The sequence below is a fragment of the Suillus subaureus genome (assembly GCF_016647635.1).
Source record: "Suillus subaureus strain MN1 chromosome Unknown BJ212scaffold_57, whole genome shotgun sequence".
Taxonomy (NCBI): Eukaryota; Fungi; Basidiomycota; class Agaricomycetes; order Boletales; family Suillaceae; genus Suillus; species Suillus subaureus.
In genome coordinates this window covers 178025-198789 of record NW_024538613.1, presented here as the reverse complement: position 1 = coordinate 198789, position 20765 = coordinate 178025, and the positions used below count along the sequence as shown (strand labels likewise).

Genomic DNA, 20765 nt, shown 5'->3' with positions numbered 1-20765 from the left:
GATAGTGAGATCCACATACCGGTAGGGCCGACAACACTCCAGCGAAAAACTTCTTTCACAAGGGCCTCAGTATAAGGAAGAGAGTCGCGATCGCGAAGGAGGGAAGACGATCAGGACCAACAACGGCGTCTATTTCAGCCTGGGCCTTCTTCTGCACATCAGGGAACAGTGTCATAGCAAGGAAAAATGAGTAGATTGTAGAAACTGTCTGTGGAGAGAGGTGTTAGTTTCAAATATAATGACATAAAGGGGGTAGCCAACCGTCTCGGAACCAGCAGCGTATAGGGTTGCAGCAGACCACATCACCATGTCATCCTCTTCCGCAGATAAAGAACGGCCCACCAACAAATTCGAGGTGAAAGACGTCAGGGCAGTGCCAGCAGCCTGTGAAACGTTCAACTCGTGATTGCAAAACTATAAATGCTTGTTACCATCTGATCTTTAACGAACTTGTAGGGTATGGCAGCCATATCCTCGCGAGTCTTGGACCATTCACGCGCTAAGCGTTTAAAGCCAGCACCGGGGAACCACTCGGGGACGTTGGCCACTGGAAACAATCAGACCAATTACAAGTAAAATTCAGAGTCCTATTGTCTTACATGATGGCATGATGTCAACCATGAACGCGCCGGGAGTAGTACACCGCAAGAATTGGTCCATGGCGCGGTCCACGAGGTCGATAAATGGATCGTTATTCTCCTTCACCTCATAACCGTGAGAGATTCGCAGAATGATAGCACCAGCGGTGCTATAAGAATTCAAGGTCCCATTCATGCAAGGGTAAATCGTACAACATACTGTTGAATATGAGCTTGCAGTTGCTCGGGGTTCAAAAACACACGCTTCAGGAATCGGTGAAATTCAATCTCCTCGATTGGGTGGTAGATTTCCAAGGTGGCGCGATTGCCCATGGTTTGGTGTATGTTCTTGCGCTGCTGGCGACAGAGGTCACCATACGGAAGAAGAACCAAAGTGGATTTCCAGCCAACAAGTTCGCCACCCATAGGTAGAACAGGACGGTCAGAGTAAACAGCACCTTTCTTGTCTAACATGTCCACCGCACTCTTGACTGATTTAGTACGATGATGTGCTGACCCAGGATCTCAACATGCGAGATAGCACCTAGAAAGCACAGAATTTGAATGCATTATTTTGGAACAACAGGGGACACTCACCATACTTCTTTCCCCACTCCGCAAAGGTGAGCCAAGGCTTGATTTGAGGTATGTCTTGGATGTTCCCAACGAGAGGCCACCCACGGGGGCCGGGAGGATATGGTGTAAGATTCTTGTTCAACACCTGCTTGACCAGGTATGCTCCGATGCCAGCAAGGCATAAGTCCAGCCAAGTGACGTTAGGTATCAACATGACCCAGTAGAAGAGAATGAGTAATGTCGGAAATTTCCGAAGTCGGTTGCAATCACGTACCTTTCAGAACCGTATTGGAACAGACTCATTGGAACCAACTCAGTCGAGACCCTGCGTGAATATTTTCTGACAGGATCGACAAAGCCGATGATCCCCCAGAGTCTAGCAATATTTGTTCGTGCGCATCCTTCCGCGACCGTACTTCTACAAAACTTGAGGGTGTTCTGGGCCTGGGGGATGACCTGGTCATTTCAAGCTTGCACTCTCGATTCAATACTATATCAGGACACCACCTCACAGTTCTCATACCGAATCACTGGCTCGGCGCAACATGGTGAGACTTACTGAAGGTCCGGGTGACTGCTAGTTCACTACAGCGAATACGCTTCGTTGAAGTTCGTTCTGATTGTCCAAACACTCCAAGATATGCATCAGTCCGACTGGTAATATACTACTGGTGACTTAACTCGGAAATGCTTACAAGTGCTCAGTGACGCACAAGATAGCTTTAAGGTCGACATGCAATCCAAGCATTTTTGTGCTGTTGCAAGCAATTGAACCTGACGCTTCGGTGTCACAATCGTTGTATGATGGTGAGTTGATACAAGACATCCATGTTTGGCATTCAACTCACATGATAACACTCGAGAAGCCAAAGTTACTCGGTACCCACAATGACGTGTGTAGATAAGGTGCTCCGGCAAATATTTTGATCCAATGCCCGACCATCGCATTGCGCATTTGTCCATCTTCGGTATGGTGTGGCACACGTAACTGATTGGGGTTCTTATAGCACGTTCTCATTACTGTGCTAATCAACTATCATGGCGGAACATCAGGATCAAGTACCTCTTACTGGTGATGGCGTTCATGACACAGGAATTGATGTCATTGTCGTCGGCGCTGGCTTTGGAGGTATTGCCTGTGCAATTGAGTGCAAAAGAAAGGGTCACCGAGTGATGATCCTTGAGAAAGTACATGAATTGAAGCACCTAGGTCAGTAACTATCGCATACCTATTGTTCTGAACTGATGGCGGAATCAAGGCGACGTGAGTTCATTTGGGGTGATGATTCGCAGCTTGAGGGCTGACAAAGTACTAGATGCTGAGCCTTGGCGTAAATGCTGGTCGCATCCTGGCCAAATGGGGCCTCCATGACAAGTACAATAAAGGTCGTTTTTCTGATCAAAGTAATTGAAGATGCGACAGATTGTGGGACGTCTCCGTCAACGCACGCGAACTTCACGTTCATGATTACCTCGGAGGTCTCATTCAAGTGCAAGAGCTGTCCTTACCGCTTTTCGGAGCGTTCGCTTACAATGGTCATCGAGCGCTTCTTCACGAAGTCCTTTTGGAGCATGCGAAGTCCTTGGGCATCGAGATTCGCATGGGACATCAGGTCGTAGAATATCGGGAGGATGAAGCAAATAGAAAGGCTGGTGTCAAAATCCAAACAGGTGAAACGTTTGATGCCGATGTCATCGTTGCTGCAGATGGAGTGAAGAGTTTGGCGAGAAAATTTGTTATCGTAAGTTGGAATTTTACCTTGTTGGTTAACTTACCGGTCAACATCAATGAAGGGGTACTGCGACAACCCCAACCTTCTGGTTACGCTATTTACCGAGCGTGGTTCGACGCTGAAGAGCACGGTATTACGACAGACCCATTGACTGACTTCCTGACCATTCATGGGGATCAGTTGCACGCGTGGATTGGTAGGTGGGGTTGTCCACCAGGTTTTCTTCATTACTCAGTACTCACCCCTCGTAGGTAAAGACGTGCACTTTATAGCAAGTTCCTCCTTTGGAGGTAAAGTTATTTGTTTTTTTATCACTCACAAGTGTGTGAATTGTACTTTTCGTGATATTCGGAGCTAAATAGTAAAATTTTAGAGACAACACAGCTGTTGATGGCGACTGGTCGTCCCCGGGTAAGATAGAAGACGTACTCGACATTGTGAAAGACTGGGACCCACGGTGCGCTGCAGTCGTCTCCAAAGCTCCCTCGTGCATCGACTGGAAGCTTCTCGTACATGACCCTCTTCCTACTTGGGTCAGCAAATCTGGTCGCATAGTATTGATTGGTGATGCTGCTCACCCGTTCTTACCGTGAGGAAGTATGGCTGATTGATGCTGATTCCGTTTGCTCACCATGTGGTTCGCAGATCAAGCATGCAGGGCGCATCTCAGGCCATTGAGGATGGCACAACTCTAGCAGTTACCCTGAATCTTGCTGGCAAAAACAGTGTTCCACTAGGCACAAGGACATGGGAATCCATCCGGTATGTGGAATAATTTGCCCCAAAAAAGATGCGGAAACTTCTGCATCATATTGTACAGGTATCAACGGGTGCGTGATGCACAGCTGTTGGGGGGGACTACGCGTAATAAATGGCATGGGGCTAAACCTGGTGACTCCGGGAAAAGTTTCGAGCTTCCCATGCCAGAGTGGTTGCTGGCATTCGACGCTGAGGCGTGCGTATATGCCACTTATGATGGCATAGCTCAGTCTATAGTTGAAGATGGCTATCGTCAGCCATCTCGTCAGCCATCTCTTTCTGGGGATGAGTTGTCTCAACGTGGATGTCGGGGACCACATATAGGCATTTAAGGGTGAATCAGATTTCGCCCAACTTAAAAGGTGAATGTTGTCATCTCATGCTGGTTGGCTTTCAGTGATGCCAGTACTGCGACGAATCTCATACTTCAATGTTTCCAGTGCTTATTTATGATAGGTTTTGTCTAACACTTATCAAACGCCAATGTTGCCAGACTGTCTGGTGTATGCTTAACTATTTGATTCTCATTCTTGAGAGGTCTCGTGCGTATGTCAGTAGTACTCCGACGGCGATTAAGCTGATTTTCTGTTATCAATGACTTGAGCAACTTGTGTAGTCAGGGCGCGCTATCATTTAGAAGCACCATTCGATGATCCACTGCAAGCTGAAACACAAGTACTTTCGTTTACGTCCAACCTATGGTGCACTGGGATTGCCTTACTCACATGGAAGTGAAGGGACACTCGCGTCGTCCTGTATATAAAGCACCATCACCACTTTGTGTACCTTCCCATGCCTTGAATTCCTTCATGCAATGTAATGGCACGACGGGACACGCGGTGATGACATTCCTCACACTGGGGCCGGCAGAACTTTTGAAGTTGATAGACAGGCTACGGTGTTTGAATATGTTTTCGATGTTCACAAGGCTTGGAGCTCCACGGTTGAGAGGGTTCACAACGACGTGAGATGGTAGTAGTCAAGGATAGTTGACACGCGTCAAGGCATCGGTCATTGACAGGAGAGCTCAAGGGCGTGATCGTGCTCTTTATTGTTGGGCGGGGGGTGCTAGATGTGTGTATTATAATGTAGACCATGAGTAGCATTGATTCAACAAGATGAAACAAAATATGTGCAATGTGGGAATGTATGACAGATTTAGATGATCAGAATTAATAGTTGACATCCCGCTGAATGAGCGCAATGGCTTTGGCAGAGCGAGGCTTGATAAAGCACTTGAACGGCTTGGGGTGACTGGGAGTGCATCTATCAAACCAGCATTGCGGATGCGATAAGATGCACGACATACCTGACCGTGCCTGATGTATGGTCAACTTCAGGGGTGATTTCGACACCCTTCTCAACAACTTTGGAGATATCAAACACTGCGAGTGACATCACAGTGGATATCCAGACGGAGGCATCAGCTAGGTGGAGACCTGTCCATGAAGGCAAACAATGTCAAAATACTGTTTGTTGAGCATGATTTAGACGTACCGGGGCAGATACTACAGAGCAGAAAGTTAGCATTGCACTTAAAATCAACTCCATGCTTACCGTCTACCAAAACCAAAGCAGATCTTGTGAGGTTCGAGTTCGGGATCTTTTCCGTTATTGTCCAAGAAGCGTTCAGGGTTGAATTGCGAGGGATTAGCATATGTCTGCGGGTCATTAAGCATGAACCTGCCTCTCAATTTGGTTAATATGTTGAATACGGAAAAATCAAAGTACTAACCAAATGTTAGGTATTACCAAGGAACCTTTTGGGATGTAGTACCCGTCATGGATATCGTCCTCTGTGACGCGATGGGACATAGCTGTCAATTGAGCGATCAATACCGTTCGGCATAAAGAATGCGACAAACGAGATCCACATACCGGTGGGGCCGACAACACTCCAGCGAAAAACTTCTTTCACAAGGGCCTCAGTATAAGGAAGAGAGTCGCGATCTGCGAAGGAGGGAAGACGATCAGGACCAACAACGGCGTTTATTTCAGCCTGGGCCTTCTTCTGCACATCAGGGAACAGTGTCATAGCAAGGGAAAACGCGTAGATTGGAGAAACTGTCTGTGGAGACAGGTGTTAGTCTTAAAATATTGTGATATGAAGGGAGGAGCCAACCGTGTCGGCACCACCCGAGTATAGGGTTGCAGCAGACCACATCACCACATCTTCTTCTTCCACAGATAAAGTACGACCTTCTAAAAGATTCGAGGTGAAAGACGTCGAGGCAATGCCAGCAGCCTGAGAAATGTTCAACTCGTGATCGCAAAACTACAAATGTTTATTACCATCTGATCCTTAACGAACTTGTAGGGTATGGCAGCCATATCCTCGCGAGTCTTGGACCATTCACGGGCTGAGCGCTTGAAGCCAGCACCAGGGAACCACTCGGGGACGTTGGCCACTGGAATGATCAGATCAGAAAAGGTCAGAGTCTTATAGTCTTACAGAATGGCATGATGTCAACCATGAAGGCGCCGGGAGCAGTGGACCGCGAGAATTGGTCCACAGCGCGGTCCGCAAGGTCGATAAATGGATCGTTGTTCTCCTTCACCTCATAACCATGAAAGATTTGTAGAATGATAGCACCAGCGGTGCTATCAGGATTCAAGGTCCCATTCATGCAATGGTAAATCATACAACATACTGTCGAATATGAGCTTGCAGTTGCTCGGGGTTCGAAAACACACGCTTCAGGAATCGGCGAGTCTCAATCTCCTCGATCGGGTGGTAGACATTCAAGGCAGCGTGATTGCCTATGACTTGATGTATGTTCTTGCGCAACTGGTGGAAGCGGTCGCCATACGGAAGAAGAGCCATAACATGCTTCCAGCCAACAAGTTCGCCACCCATAGGCAGAACAGGACGGTCCGAGTACATGGTGCCTTTCTTGTCCAACATGTCCACCGCACTCTTGACTGAATTTAGCACAATGATGTGCTGCCCGAGAACCTCGACATGTGAGATATCGCCTGTGAAGCATGGAGTTGAAATATATCGTGTTGGGAAATATGAGGTACTCACCATACTTCTTGCCCCATTCCGCAAAGGTGAGCCAAGGTTCGATTTGAGGTATGTCTTGGATATTCCCGACGAGAGGCCACCCACGGGGGCCGGGGGGATATGATGCAGGCTTCTTGTTTAACACCTGCTTGACCAGGTACACTCCGATACCAGCAAGACATAGGTCCAGCCAAGTGACGTTGAGTGTCAACATGACGTAGTAGAAGAGATTGAACAAGTAAAGAACGAGACTAAGTGACGAGAGAACAGATAAGATGAGTCCTACTAGATAAAGGTCGAGCTTCGCCGGCCGCAACCTTGTTCCAGAAGTACTAACATCGTGTACTATCATTTGGAGTGCACCAAAGGTACACTTATTGTACATCATCGGCAGTATCCTTTGGAAAGTAGCGAGTCAGAACAACAATTGAGAAAAGCTGCAGGAAATTTACTGTCGGACAATATATATATTACATGTGTGATGAAAATGAGCACATTTCAATAGACCTAGGTTCTGATCAAAATGATTGAGTTGGATATAACTTTCAAGAAAGCACAACTTGGAGGGTTGGATTTGCCAGTACTCGGAAGATGCTTGAGTACCGTAACATTCCTGTTCTTGGAGAGGTTTATCCGATGAAGGGCCACCGCTGGCAAGTTTACATCATTAAGTTAGTGAATCGGAATGCTTAGGCAATCCATGTTTGCCATATTAGTTGATCTCACTTGGTCAGATGATATTGTGAGTACATGAAGAAATTGATGAAGGAGAATAACTTACAGTGAACGAGCTTGATGGAATGATGTTTAAGTTCTTGGCATCGCGTTCTCGTTGAAACATCTTCTCGAACCCCCATAAGTTTATGATAACTGGAAAATCCCCCGAGGAAAAGCTAAAGCCATCGTCACGGTAGGGCGCTGAAGTGGCAACCCGTGAACCTAAGTGCTGACTAAGCTAACCCAACCCTTGCTCGCTCCTGCCAGTCGGCCTGTACTGGTCTCTACTAACCCCTGCAGCTGACCCTCTACCTCGATCACCTCTTGCTAGGGGGTGCCCCATTCCATGCATGCAGGCCTGACATGTTCCGCGCCGCCAGTCCATATTGGGCCATTGATGTCTGTAGGGGTTCGAGGGGGGTAAACGATCCATTGGGACATCCGGAAGTGGCAGAGGTCAGTGCGTCTTTCGACTCTTATTTTCTTGCTCATAGAATTATCAACACTTGCTCTCCCCTTCACCCACAAATGCCTCGACCTTTCGCACTATCAACGAATCTATAGTGGTTCTTTCCCTCGACCATTACACTGTCATGCCATGCATTACCCATCCCTACCTCACTCTTTCCCAACTATCCCAGCTTAGACTCCGACGCAGAAATCCATGCACACCTTCACAACATCCGCTCCCTTCCCCGAGCTTGGAACAGATTCTTCGACAAAAGCCTGACCCTATCATTAGAGCGCAATACCTGTGCTAGCGTAATGGGTGAACGCGCACCTGTCGATACCTTAGTGCCCAGCATTGTCTTTGATCATGGTGTCATTGCTGGTATTGACTCTTCTGCATTCTCAGAGCCTATTACTCGCCCTCTTACTTCAGGAGAGGCTCGTGTGAGCGATGGTGGCAAAGGATGAATCCGGTTTGACTGGGTGACAGACGAGCGGATCGAAGCTCGAATAAGAGAAGTGGAGGGACGGACTCAGATCTCTGTCAATAACTCAGGTAGGAATTTTGGAATTCGGGGAATATGGAGCAGATTGGATAAGTAGTGTTGGTGAGTTTGCGACTCCTTGTCGATTTTGTAGCGTTTTGTTACTTTCCGGGTCTTGTGTTGTGGTGATCATTTGAAATTCATACCCGCGGGGCTCAATATTTTCCCCCTCTCCCGTGCCCTTCTTTCTTTTGTTGCAAAGGTCATTGATCATTTCACTATTAGCCCGCCTTCCACCAGGCGCCTACACTAAACTTGCACTTCAACTCGCCTGGTACCGCACCCGCGGATTCCTCACAGCGACCTACAAAACAGCCCTTACGCGAATGTTCAATGCTGGCCGTACAGAGTGCGTAAGGAGTGCAAGTGTGGAGGGGTTAGACTTTGTTCAAGCTGCTAAGGAATGGGGATGTGGAACTGAGTACGTAATAGAGGGGGGCCAACACGAAGTGGAGGTGAATTCATTTCATACCCTCCAGTGACGACGGGAACTCATGGTTTTTGATCCATTCATCTGATCAGCCTCACGCACTTCTTCCTCTCCTCCAACACACCGTCCAGACGCATACAAGGCGCACGAGGGAAGCTGCTACGGGTCGTGGAATTGATAGGCACTTATTAGGCCTGAAGTTGATGCTCGAAGAACTCCTTGTAGATGCATCCACATCTGCTTCCTCCCCCTTGGACTCTCCCTCGAGTTCAAGTCCCACTTATCCCCCCGCAAAAACATACGCACCCTCTCTCTCAGGAGTGGAAGCTCAGCACTAGTTGCTTGAGCTCCGGTGACCAATTCCGAGGCACTGGCTTGGAGGATGGTTATGGGATCAATTGTAAGTTTGATTCGTTTCTTTCATAATTGTTTTGCCGGATCGTCGAACCTCCGTGAGGGATTCTTCATCTGTAATGGTTTCCCGTCTGCATTTGTTACTATCACCGACATCACCATCAGGTCGACCGAGGGTGTTTATTTTCGAATTTAATTGGCAATTCCGTTCACACTCATCCCCGCCACTAAACCAAGCTCATACTCTGTCCTCTCACAGATCTCATAGCACGCCACTGCATCAAATTCTGCGTCGAGTCCAAATTATCATTCTCGCTCACCTCCACGAACAAGTTCAAGCAGCACATTGCAGATGCACTCCAGGATGCTCGGGTGATTTGCGAGGCTGGAGAGCTCGAGTTGAAAGACAGAACGAAGAAATCAGTGGATGGGATGGGCACAAGGGTGCACGCACGGTTATAGGCCTGGTGGCATTGATTCAGGTTTGTGCCTTGGCTCGTGAGCGCGAAGGCCCACTCTGATGGAGATTGTTTGATTTTGACTGTAGATAATCGCAAACGATCGAACACCCATGCCGGTTCAATAGAAGCTTGTTGGATGCTCGATCGAGAATTCTATACATAATGAAACAGTTATCAACGACCGTCCTTGCTTGTCGCTGCACAATACCTGCCCAACTTGTGTCAGTGATTACGACGTCCAAACTCCACTAGACCACCCTACTCTCATTCGCACAAAACTAAAATATACCTACTTATCGCATACCACGCAATACACCACTCAGACTCAACTGAAACGAGAAAACTCGTTCTTTATTCCAAGAAAAAGAAAAAAAAATGCCTTTGATCCAGATACAGCCAACCGCGCGAGCTATCGTACAAACCAACACTAAAATATCGTACAACTAACCATCATCACGAAAGCATCAAAGCCCTGTTGAAATCCGATAACGACCATTCTAGCATCTTCGCGAGCCCACCTACACCACAATCCTCTCCAACTCGTCCTTCTCAATCCACTCGTGCTCGTAATACTTTAACAGGCTGCCTACAAGTGAATTCCGTCCTGCCCCCTTCATAAATTTCTGGTTCGTGCAGATGATCATGCCTTTCTTGCATCGAGTAAGCATGACATTAGTCCGGCGCAAATCAGCGAGGAATCCGAGCACCGTGGACCGCACGAGTGAGATCACAATGTAATCTTCTTCGTTACCTACCACAAACGATCCGTAAACATGATGGTTGCAAATATATGTTGCGAGAACGAACCTTGAAACGAGTCAACGTTGAAACATTTATCCTCCCAACCAAGCCCCTGGAGCTTTAAACGCTCCTCGATCAAACACCGCTGAGCGTCATACGGGGTGATGATGCGGAATTGCTTATTCTTTACTTGCAACATGCTAGCGATGAGGAGAATGGTTTGGCACTCTCCAACGTTCTGTGCATGACATTAATCAACTGCGAGCGACTGAATTCAAGTGACTTACCTTCCAGCTAGTTCCATGTCGTTGTTCCTGGCTGGGAATGTTGATAAAATGACAAGCCATTCTCTCGGTAGTGACGGGATGTAGTGGATTCGACTCAAGTAGGTCATCATACACAGCTTCAGAGATGAAGCTTCCAATTTGAGGGGGCATCCTGTCTACAATAAAATGATAGATTTCGGGGTAGGGGAGCGTTAGGGGAAGGACTTACATTGGGTATTTAAAAATATGGCATGGTCCTTGAGATGCTTGACTTCGAAGATGCTCTTCAGGTCCTGGATATCATCCTGACCATAGGGTGGCACTGAAGATGTCAGAACATGCGATGACATGCAGGAGAAATACTTACATTGTTTGTCATCACCAATAAAGCACACCTTTCTAATGGAGGTGTGAGAGGTGAAGACAGGAATATAATCACCAATCTCAATTTGGGATGCTTCGTCGATGACGAGGGTCCTGAGTGGCGCAGCTTCAAAACCTCCACGCTTTCGAAGAGCGGGAGATGAGAGCATAGACAAAGTACAGAGAATAACCGGGGTGGTCTGGAGCTCCTTAGAGAAACCTGGCGCAAAGAAGTCCTCGGATATGATGGCATTAGCCCGAATGTTAGCATAGAGGTGCTCATGCCTGTATTATGTTAGTCTGCCCGAAGGGGAAAGTCCACCAGTGAAAGGACTGACCAGTGGTCGAAAAATTCCTTTGAGACGAGAAGCTTCCAATTGGTCAGGCCAAAGTCAGCGAGTTTCTCGGCAATATTTTTGACGGCAACATTGGATTTGGCAATGAGCCAGATGCCAGAGAGTCCATTGGCCAAGGCAGTCTGAACAAATGAGGCGATGACAGTGGTCTTACCGGTTCCAGGGGGCCCCTGGATGACAGTAAGACGCCCGTCATTCGACTGCTGGAGCATCTGCTTCACAGCTTTCGTCTGGGATGGATTGAGGGGGCGACTGAGACGGTTGGCACAGAATCTGACAATACCCGCATCATTCGCCTCCTCTGTCCAAGCGGAGGGCCACTGGAAGTCATCCCTGGGAGATGAAAAGAATATTAGCTGAACCCATGGGTTGTCGTGCTTGAGGTCGATAAGACCTTGAAGGATCTCTAGAACCTTCTGAGCACGCTGGGTTTCAGCCTGCGTGGGGTCATCACGGCCAACGATCTTGATTGAGCTGATGGTCTTGTCAACGAAACTGAGACTGTTGGCAGGAACGAGTTTCGCGATGTGACCCCGAGACTTGGTAACCTGACCGTCAACAGTGAAGCCACACCCTGCGCGCTGGCCAATATCAATGAATGCACGCTAAGGAAAATGGTTGTCAAGTAAGGCACAGCGTGTACACGCGAACGACATGCCTGATGCCGGCCCTCACGAATTCTGTTCTGGTATCTGTCGGCTTGGGCATGGATGTGGTTGTTCTCAAGATCGATAGAAGTGGCAAACTGGCGCGTGACCTCGGTCGGCTTCTTCTGCTCGAGCTGGAACGAATCCTTCGAGCTCTTCGCGAGGAATCCCAATACCTGTGATTATGATCAGCGCTATCATTCGCCAGGAAAGCAGTGAACTACCTCATCAGAGAGCCGGAAGGTGTCCACTGGGGGCACTTGCGCGAGACGATCCTCCATAGTCGAGAGTTGTGAGATGTAGTGTGCGATCCATGCACGTAGTGCAAGTGAAGTAGTTCCATCCTTAGCAGCGGGGAGATGATCGATGATGGTGTCATTGCAGAATACTTCGTTGATGTTTGCATCGTATATACAATGACGATCACCAACGGCCTGTTTAATGGTGGTGAGCGGGGCACGTGTTTTCGATCCTGCGCACTGTATATCGATCGCATTTGCGATTCGAAGACCAAGTGTTTGATATAGAGCAAGGGCAATCGGTGCAAGGTTGAATGCGTATAAAAATCCGGTGGTGCGGCGGAGGAGGTTCTGTGTCAAAAACTCCCGAGCGGCAGTGTTGTTTACCTTGCTGGCGCGTGTGACAGGGCGTTTGTCGTGTTCGTTGCCCTTGCTCTTCTTCAAGTTTAACTTGAATTCGATAATGATAATCGTCGACATGTCTGCGATTGCAAGCATCGCGAGCTCTCCAGTGGGTGCAAATTCGCCAGCAAGGCCAAGGGCACGTCCCTCGTTCCTTTCTAACAAATTGCACAACTGATGCTGCTCTTCGATCAAGTTTGATTCAGATATAATGTGGGCAGACAGCTGTCCACTATCAACCTGCATAAAATTCTGATAGAGTAGCCTTGTTACTGTGGGCATGATGGCTTTGGATAAGATGATGGTGATGTGCAACGATGGAGTGCGGCTCTATTTCAAGGTCTTCAATGAGGCTTCGGGTCCGAAGGAGTCATGACTAGGTGGGCGCTTGCTGAGTCCTGACTCCAGCTAAGAAGTCTTCGTGCTTCCCAGCTCTTTGAACAGCCTTCCGAGTCTTTCCATTGTCTATAGATATCACAATTTCTCCGCAGTCTTTCCGTTTTGTCCCATGTGTCGTCCAGACTCTTGCCCGGTCAAACTCTTGTTCTGGCTCCGGAACTCCACGGGAGAATCTAAATGCATCTGTGATTCTTTTCACAGACTTGGTTGGCTAAGTATTGCTACGACTTGCCAAGTCCAAATTTGCACTGCTAGGCGCTGATCAGAATGCTGATTGCGATTAGTTGTCCCCCAACAAAGGCGAATGGAATGAAGACAGCCATCTTTTGTATCGAGTGACGGTATGATACCGCTCGTCCGTTATGGTTTGACAGGTTGGTACATATCATTGCTCATGAGAATTTTAAAGGTATACATCTGAGTAAAATATTATCATGTAGTGATGTATGTATGAGACCATCCTCGAGAAACTGAGCACACAAGTTCGTTCAGAAGCACCATTCGATGATCCACTGCAAGCTGAAACACAGGTACTTTCGTTTACGTCCAACCTATGGTGCACTGGGATTGCCTTACTTACATGGAAGCGAAGGGACACCCGTGTTGTCCTGTATATAAAGCACCATCACCACTTTGTGTACCTTCCAATGCCTTGAAGTCCTTCATGTAGTGGAGTGGCACGACGAGACATGCGGTGGTGACATTCTTCGCATCGGTGCTGGCAGAACTCCCAAGGTCGATGGACAGGCCACGAGGTTTGAATGTATCTCTGATGTTCACAAGGCTTGGAGCTCCAAGGTTGAGAAGGGGAGTGGGATTCACAATTGTGTGAGATGGCAGTAGTCGAGGATAGTTGCCACACGTTGAGGCGGTCCTAAACCGTTGATGATATTGGTTTAGGGAAGTGGAAGGTAGTCAACAACGACTGGGAAGATAAATCACAGAGCTTCATATCGAAGGTGAACGAAATGTATTAGCCGCAGCTATAAAGACGAACTCACCTTTACACTATGATCGAGGGACGCGGTGAGAACGCGACAAGTAGGGAATGCGCCGAGGCCGCAAACGATGTCTTTAACTGGTAGTGTGTGGTCTGATAGCTTACAATATGGGGCCGGAAGTTCGTTTGCATCCAATTATCGACAATTCTACATTGGGGTCAACAGCGCAACAAACGTCGAGAAATTTGAAACTGACCAGGCCACGGACCAAACACCAACACCAGAGTCATCACTACCTGAAATAATAGCAGCGCTGTCGTGGGTGAATTTGAGGTCATTGATACGGCGATATTAGGCGTCCCAGGAGTTGTACAAGATGCCTGATGCAACCTACTGTCAAAATTGAGTCGAGACCTAACATATTATATTTTGTGACGCGCCTCCCAAAGATAGATTCGGCCTTGGGTTGTCTCTCCCGCGCAGAAAGCTCCCAAATTATCCACCGCAATGCACGAAAACCTTTCAGGAATGATTATTTTAAAAGCGAGTTGGTCCTAAGATACATTGAAAAAGGTGAAAGGTGTATTAGAAATATAAGACCTACCTTTTGGAAGTTGTAGACGATTAAGATTGATTAATCTGATTTCTCTTGTTGTGCCGCGAGTATGAATCCTCATCATGCGTTTCGACGAATGATATGCAGTGTGGTGCAGAGTTAGATTATTTGAAGGAGGTAAGCGAGATACCAGTCTGGACATCATGTAGAACAATTGCACCTGAACCAGAGCTGGAGGCCTGGTGTACAGCAGCACATAGGATGACTTCCTGCATAATCATTTCAAAGTAACAGATCGCCACGTGATCTAGAGAGGGGTTCTGGCACTCACGACAAGTACACCGCCAACTGCCGTTTTTAGTCGAACTAAGCTTGTGAGAAAATGATTTAAAACACCTGGCAACCAGTATGACACGAGGACGAATACAGACTTGGCCTATAAATGATAAATTTATAGTGCAAAGCCCACACATCTGGTCCTTATTGAAGATTTTGTCCCGATCCTTGGCAACACCTTCGTTATTGCTATATTTTTGCCCAGACTGGGCCTTAGCCCAGGCATGGGAACGAACATGTCAGGCATATCGGAAGAAGTCCTGTAGCCCAGGTCGAGCAGCAGACCTGTGGCAGACCTGTGATAGAGCTTATACCAACATCTGAGTGGCCTAGAATAACATTACATTTGCGTGCCGCTACTACAACACCAAATTTTAACATTAAATTATTACACTCTTTGAAGCATACTGGCAATGAGATCAAGCTATTAATCAAAATGGTACAACATTTATATGCATCACAGATAGTACAGTTATACTGGTATACACTGGTAGGCAAATTTAAATGGACAAAATATTTGCTAATGCAGAAGGTACATCATAGACTCAGTCTGAAACAACAAGAGAATGAGGAAAGAACAGGGTGGCATGTTTGCAAAACTTGTCCCAGATGTCCACCCTGATAGAGTCTTGTTCCTGTTCAATCATGGTATGATCACTGGACTGTTCTAGCCACTGTTTGATGAATGAACCTTCCAAAGGGATATGGGAATCCCACTTTGGCCATGAGCCCCTTGGGAACAATGGATAAGCCGCAATGAGGGCAAGCCAGAATGCATTGCGCCCCCACATCCACAGTTGTGTCTCAGAACCAACGTCAACCAACCAACTTTCGATATTCTTCAATAGTGTTGCCCATGTGTTCCAGTCAGAATTGTCAAAGTGTTGAAGTGGCAGGAACAGGATTTGGATGTCATCTGACACATCTTGGTGCACAGGAGAATTAGTGTCACCTTGACTGCAAAGAGACTGTACTGTGTAAGTTTGGAAAAAAATTGTGAAATATACAGACTCACAGTGCCATCTGGATGCGTTGATTCTCCAGAACTGGAGCATAGATCCATTGATACCACTTCTACAACTGGTGAGGTAAAGGACACATATTCTTCTCCAAAAGAAACTGGTTCTGATGTTCGATTGGTTGCAACTACTCACCATATTCCTTTTGATAACTTGCATTGGAAGTTTGCCTGAAAAACAGATTGTGAGGAGCACCAACTGTAATGGGCCTTGGTTGATGCCCTGAAATTCAATATCAGGATAAACAGTTAAAGTGGAAAGTAGTCCAGTTGCCATTGATTGGGAGTTGGGAGCTGAAGCATTGAACGAGGCAGACAATGTGAGAGTATTGGACTTGTTGATTTCGACCATCAAGAATCATGTGACAATGCTTTGCTCCAGATTGATCAAGTCTTTGAAGTTGGTAAGCATATGCATGACTCACAATGCTGATATCATTGATGGCATTGGTGTGTATTTTCCTCATGTATTTGAAATTTCTATATGTACTGACCTGGTGGTTGCAGTTCTGCAGTTCTGCAATAACAATCAAAAGCAGGTCCTATGCAAGGCATGCCCAAAGAAAAATGGCCATTATTGTGTAATGGAGCTGCATTATGCCAAGAAGCACATTATGCAGGCAATCCACATCTGTCATGCTAACTATCTCAAGCAGTGACTAACAAGGCCTCAGCATCCAGTCCAAGTTGAGCCTGAGGCCTTGCTGGATGATAAGGACACTGACATGACAACCATGGAGCCCACAACTGCCACTGATATTGAATTCTCCTTCGAGGCTGATGACTCCTTCATGGAAGTTACTGTATGTGACTTGGACCCACCACTTGTTGACATGCAGCCTGGTATACCACTTCCTGCAGCACCTGTGCCAGAGGGCGGGGACCTTGACCTCAGGTTATTGGAGCTCATGAAAGGCATAATAGGCCATCGGACTCTTGAGCTTGACAAAAAGTGTCCAGACTTATTTGCCGAGCTTCAAACAAGCCTCACTATGGGTGAAATACCATTCTCGACACAACTTTTCAGATCTTCTGCCAATGAGGAGCATCAGCTCACCAATAAAGCTGAACTTGATTTTGGGGTTGAGCTCCCTGGTGAGTGCCTCATCATTCCTTCTATGGGGCTATGTATCTAACAATGCTACCAGATGAAATCCTTGACAAGGTGTCTGCTGTGACAATCATACCGGCGCTAGGCATGTATGATCAATAGCATGGTTTTTCTCACCTTCAGAAAAAGGAGATAAAGTGCAGATCATTAAATCCATATATATCGACCCATCCGCTCTTACTCCAGTCCAGTCCAGTCCGGTCCTAGGAATCCGCCCTCCCATGTCCTATCCATGTCCACCTATCTCTGCTGGTGCGCTATTTTCCCAAATGTCATTGCTAAACGAGCTGCAGGTCTTATTACACAACTACTCACATTCTGCAGTGCATGATGTTTTATTACCTATAGACTCATTGCACACTTGCTAACTACACTACAATTCTCACCTATGCATTCCAGACATTCACACGCTATGATATAAACAACCGCAGTACATACAATGGGGTAGTTTTTTTTCCCCCTGGAATCAGTTCTATAGGAGAGTCATTCTCACATTATTTTTGTAGACCTTGTGCTATCCATCTATTTTGTTCCTTCCTGACAATCCTGTGCAATTTGACCATTCTGAAGTCCGTACCGCTAGGATCTTACCCTTAAAAGCTCTGCAAGAAGACTCGACCTGCGACTGGTAGTTTAATGCTGTTCTTCACTCGCGCTATATCCCTTGTGACTGACTGCTCCATAGAGTGCGGTTGATTTTTGCCCACGCTCCTGGTCAATTCCTTGGTATAGGAATTCAGAGGTATACCTATGGCCAGCATTCAAGTTTCTTAGGCCGATATAGATTATAACTCCTTTGCTCACTTACTTCCCTTGTGCATAATTGAAGGAGGTGCTTCAATAGCAGTCCTCTCAGGCTGATCAATTAAACTTGCACCTCTTAGGGTAAGAAGTGCTAGTTGCTAACCACCTAGTACCATTTTCTTCTTCACAACTGGAGCCCACCGCAAGGGGGCCATTTGAAGCTGGAAGGCAGATCACTTAGGTCAAATGAAACCCGAGAGCTTCGCACACTCGCAGACATCTTGCAAGAAGACTTTTTCTACCCAGTACTTCCGAACATTGAAGAAGAAACTGAAGCAGGACCATCCAACTTGCATACCCGTTCCTCTTCAGAAGCCTCTGTTATCTGGAACCTTGCTTCCGACTCACCCCTAACAGAACCAGAGTCCAAGGGGGAAGATACTCACTTCCCCGGATCATTCAACCATTCGCTACCCCAAGTCCCGTTCATTACTTTAGACACCATCCACTGAATCATCACTTACCCCTTTGAACCCTACCTGTGACCCATCACCCAAAAGGCAAAACCTGTTCACACCCACACCTTTCTTACCTGTAACTGCTTCCTCCCTGCATAGACATTTAGCCATGCTCCCACCTACTTTACCCGACCCCACATGCCATACCCCTTCAGCCCCACAAAACCCCATGCCATCTCAAACCCCTATCGCACAACCTGCAGCCATGACTACCCTGTATAAAATGCCTCTCCAAGGAACCGATGTGGCACCCAAATTCAATGGAACACCTGCATGGCTACTCCCATTCTTTGAGGATGTGTTAAGAACCATGTTGCTCAAGGGGAGAGAGACTGACTCAGAGGGGCTTGGCCTCAGCTCGTATGCTGTGCCCCTTAACCGAGTATGTGCCCTTCATTTCATATGAGGTCCAATGATGGTCCAATGAAGTCCGGAGGAGCGTGGGAGAGTTCCGGAGGAACACAGGAAGTGCTCAGGAGAGTTCCCACTGCAAGGTAATACTTCTACAGGAAACAGGATGGAAGGATAGGAGGTCCAAAGGTCCAGAGGACAGGAGGACAGGAGGACAGGAGGGCAGGATGATGGAGGACAGAAGGACAGGAGGATAGGATGTCTGAGGGTTAGGAGGATGGAACGTCCGAAGGACAGGATGCCCAGAGGTACAAGGGACAGGAGGTCCGGAGGTCTGGAAGGAATAGGGGCTACATTGGATGAAGTCTGATGTAGAAGCAAACAGAGGTAGACTACCCTAAGGTAGAGTTGGAGAGACAGGGATTGGACCTAAGTCCAGAAAGAGGGAAAGTGCCGGAAAGGTGGAGCTCTGGCCTAGGGAATCAATCCCTAGGCCTGATGGGTAGGACAGACTTAGGTGGACCAAAGTCTGAGAGAGGATTGGGCAAGTCTAAGTTGATATTCAAACTGAGGAACTACAGGAGTATCTACAGGGGTTATATACTGAACAATATCTGAGGGGATCAGTAAGCAAAGGAGCAAGGCTATGTATGAGCATGTGGAAACACATTAGTAAGTAAGTCGGAACATAAGTAAATGAACTCGGAGATGAGGACTCGTACAAGGATCAATAAGCAAGATGGAACAAGAGGTAACTGAAAGCCGGAAGGCAGAGAATGCCTAAATGGGGATAGGCACAGGATATTGGACAGAGGGTGGGAATAGGTCCGGAGATCTGGGGATCCAGAAGACAAGGTGGATACAGGACTGGAATATGAGAAGGTGGATATAGTCCGGAATCCGAGACGAGGTGAAGTCCGGATGTCTTGCTGGATGGAGTGCGCATAGGGTGGACAGGACAGGGGGTTATGGTTCAGGCTAGCAGTGGAGATCCAATAGTCCAGAGCTCAGGGGTAAATCCAGAGCATAGTCGATCCTGCTGAGGTGTGGAGCACACAGTGGAAGGGGATCTGGGAATGAGTTGGATATGAAGTGTGGTCTGGACATAGGCTCGGAAGGCGTGGGAATATGATGGAACGTGGGTCCAGTTTGTGGGATATGACAGGATGTGGAACAACTGGCCGACCACACTAATCTAGATCAGGAAAAGCGCATCAAGGCAACCCTTCAATATGCGCCCATCAGTGAATTGAAAACTTGGGCATGCAGGCCCACAGCAAAAGGGAATGATTGGAATGAGTTTGTTGATGCTATAAAGGCTATGTATCCAGGATGCGACAATGACCACCACTACACTTGTACTGACCTAGAGAACCTCTGTGCGGAACAAGCCTGCATTCCAATATGCTCCAAGGAAGAGCTAGGGCAATACTACTGCAACTTCCTCAAAGTCTCATAATACCTAATCGACAAACAACAGTTAACAGAACTAAAATGCAGTAGATTTTTCCTCCAAGGGGTCCACTCAACGGCCAATGCAGCTATCAGGAGAAGGCTCGAAATAAAACTTGTCACTCACCACCCTGATGACCCATACACATTAGGTCAGGTATATGAGGCCGCAGTTTTCTTATTACCTAGCATCACATCCACTGCGGTACCCATCCAACTGCCAGCGTGGTCCTCTGCAACTACGACCCAAGCAACCATGCCTTCTACACCTGCCCCACAACCTAATGCAGGGACTGTGGTAAAGAAGGAATACAGCCAACTGCGGTATAACAGTTGTTACTTTTGCAGAGGAGACCATTTTACAAAGACTTGCACAATGTGTGACGAATATGCAAGGGAAGGTAAGATAAGCATCACCTCTGATAATAAGATTGTTATGCCCGATGGTTGCAGTATTCCCAGAAGGCAAGGAGATGGAAACTTCAAGCAGCGTATCAATGAATTCTTGCATAACGGGCCTGCAACAGGTGCCAATGCTACAGTTCTCAGTAACATGTACTGTCATGCTGAACCGACTGTCCAAGCAATGCTTGATATTGAGCCTTGCACATTCATGCACACATGCACTGATGTCCAGGAAGATGTGAGTGAAGATGATGAAGAATTGATGTGCTTTGAACAAGAAGCTACCAGAGCTCGCAAAGTGTTCACAGCG

General features: G+C 47.2%; 9 protein-coding genes across 9 annotated transcripts; 2 read left to right on the top strand and 7 right to left on the bottom strand.

Moving 5' to 3' along the window:
- Positions 1–55: 55 nt before the first annotated feature.
- On the bottom strand, positions 56–1368 carry BJ212DRAFT_1304277 (cytochrome P450; the record flags this gene model as incomplete). Its single annotated transcript, XM_041333566.1, has 7 exons — positions 56–208; positions 262–384; positions 432–547; positions 600–748; positions 799–1069; positions 1096–1122; positions 1176–1368. The coding sequence occupies 7 exons, from the start codon at positions 1366–1368 to the stop codon at positions 56–58; spliced, it is 1032 nt and encodes a 343-aa protein (XP_041187031.1).
- Positions 1369–2192: 824 nt separating this feature from the next.
- BJ212DRAFT_1284216 (uncharacterized protein) lies at positions 2193–3978 on the top strand (the record flags this gene model as incomplete). The annotated part of the gene is made up of 8 exons (XM_041331805.1): positions 2193–2368; positions 2479–2529; positions 2578–2900; positions 2949–3083; positions 3139–3208; positions 3261–3476; positions 3533–3649; positions 3708–3978. 8 exons carry the CDS (start codon positions 2193–2195, stop codon positions 3976–3978), a joined length of 1359 nt encoding a protein of 452 aa, XP_041187030.1.
- A 533-nt stretch (positions 3979–4511) lies between these two features.
- BJ212DRAFT_1393681 (uncharacterized protein) lies at positions 4512–5030 on the bottom strand. The gene is made up of 2 exons (XM_041337126.1): positions 4956–5030; positions 4512–4900 (listed from the first exon to the last, which is right to left on the bottom strand). The coding sequence occupies exon 2, from the start codon at positions 4750–4752 to the stop codon at positions 4540–4542; it is 213 nt and encodes a 70-aa protein (XP_041187029.1). The 5' UTR covers positions 4753–4900; positions 4956–5030; the 3' UTR covers positions 4512–4539.
- Positions 4819–6867, bottom strand: BJ212DRAFT_1486669 (cytochrome P450; the record flags this gene model as incomplete). Its single annotated transcript, XM_041341149.1, has 11 exons — positions 4819–4900; positions 4956–5085; positions 5144–5154; positions 5204–5329; positions 5382–5463; positions 5525–5714; positions 5769–5891; positions 5939–6054; positions 6099–6247; positions 6298–6622; positions 6675–6867. 11 exons carry the CDS (start codon positions 6865–6867, stop codon positions 4819–4821), a joined length of 1527 nt encoding a protein of 508 aa, XP_041187028.1.
- Positions 6868–7353: 486 nt separating this feature from the next.
- On the top strand, positions 7354–9611 carry BJ212DRAFT_1304274 (uncharacterized protein; the record flags this gene model as incomplete). The annotated part of the gene is made up of 7 exons (XM_041333565.1): positions 7354–7395; positions 7671–7826; positions 7935–8264; positions 8377–8428; positions 8591–8820; positions 9021–9195; positions 9409–9611. 7 exons carry the CDS (start codon positions 7354–7356, stop codon positions 9609–9611), a joined length of 1188 nt encoding a protein of 395 aa, XP_041187027.1.
- Positions 9612–10107: 496 nt separating this feature from the next.
- On the bottom strand, positions 10108–10657 carry BJ212DRAFT_1393661 (AAA domain-containing protein). The gene is made up of 2 exons (XM_041337125.1): positions 10418–10657; positions 10108–10361 (listed from the first exon to the last, which is right to left on the bottom strand). Exons 1-2 carry the CDS (start codon positions 10548–10550, stop codon positions 10129–10131), a joined length of 366 nt encoding a protein of 121 aa, XP_041187026.1. The 5' UTR covers positions 10551–10657; the 3' UTR covers positions 10108–10128.
- Positions 10460–10933, bottom strand: BJ212DRAFT_1393659 (uncharacterized protein). The gene has a single exon (XM_041337124.1). It carries the CDS (start codon positions 10786–10788, stop codon positions 10606–10608), a length of 183 nt encoding a protein of 60 aa, XP_041187025.1. The 5' UTR covers positions 10789–10933; the 3' UTR covers positions 10460–10605.
- On the bottom strand, positions 10709–13166 carry BJ212DRAFT_891901 (uncharacterized protein). The gene is made up of 7 exons (XM_041344286.1): positions 12208–13166; positions 11995–12159; positions 11615–11941; positions 11319–11566; positions 10985–11265; positions 10847–10922; positions 10709–10793 (listed from the first exon to the last, which is right to left on the bottom strand). Coding segments are annotated over exons 1-6 (1722 nt in total). The 5' UTR covers positions 12907–13166; the 3' UTR covers positions 10709–10793; positions 10847–10920.
- Positions 13167–15401: 2235 nt separating this feature from the next.
- BJ212DRAFT_1284316 (uncharacterized protein) lies at positions 15402–16151 on the bottom strand (the record flags this gene model as incomplete). The annotated part of the gene is made up of 3 exons (XM_041331812.1): positions 15402–15808; positions 15868–15981; positions 16004–16151. The coding sequence occupies 3 exons, from the start codon at positions 16149–16151 to the stop codon at positions 15402–15404; spliced, it is 669 nt and encodes a 222-aa protein (XP_041187023.1).
- Between the last annotated feature and the right edge of the window lie 4614 nt (positions 16152–20765).

What these genes read in the sequence shown, in the direction of transcription:
- BJ212DRAFT_1393681 (XM_041337126.1), bottom strand. Translation starts at nt 4,752, where the DNA reads ATGCTACTCATGGTCTACATTATAATACACACATCTAGCACCCCCCGC.
- BJ212DRAFT_1393661 (XM_041337125.1), bottom strand. Translation starts at nt 10,550, where the DNA reads ATGTTGCAAGTAAAGAATAAGCAATTCCGCATCATCACCCCGTATGAC. An exon ending in CAACGTTGACTCGTTTCAAG is followed by an intron (nt 10,362 to 10,417) that starts GTTCGTTCTCGC and finishes CGTTTGTGGTAG; the next exon opens with GTAACGAAGAAGATTACATT.
- BJ212DRAFT_1393659 (XM_041337124.1), bottom strand. Translation starts at nt 10,788, where the DNA reads ATGCCCCCTCAAATTGGAAGCTTCATCTCTGAAGCTGTGTATGATGAC.
- BJ212DRAFT_891901 (XM_041344286.1), bottom strand. Translation starts at nt 12,906, where the DNA reads ATGCCCACAGTAACAAGGCTACTCTATCAGAATTTTATGCAGGTTGAT. An exon ending in CCTTCCGGCTCTCTGATGAG is followed by an intron (nt 12,160 to 12,207) that starts GTAGTTCACTGC and finishes TCATAATCACAG; the next exon opens with GTATTGGGATTCCTCGCGAA. An exon ending in AAGGAATTTTTCGACCACTG is followed by an intron (nt 11,266 to 11,318) that starts GTCAGTCCTTTC and finishes AACATAATACAG; the next exon opens with GCATGAGCACCTCTATGCTA.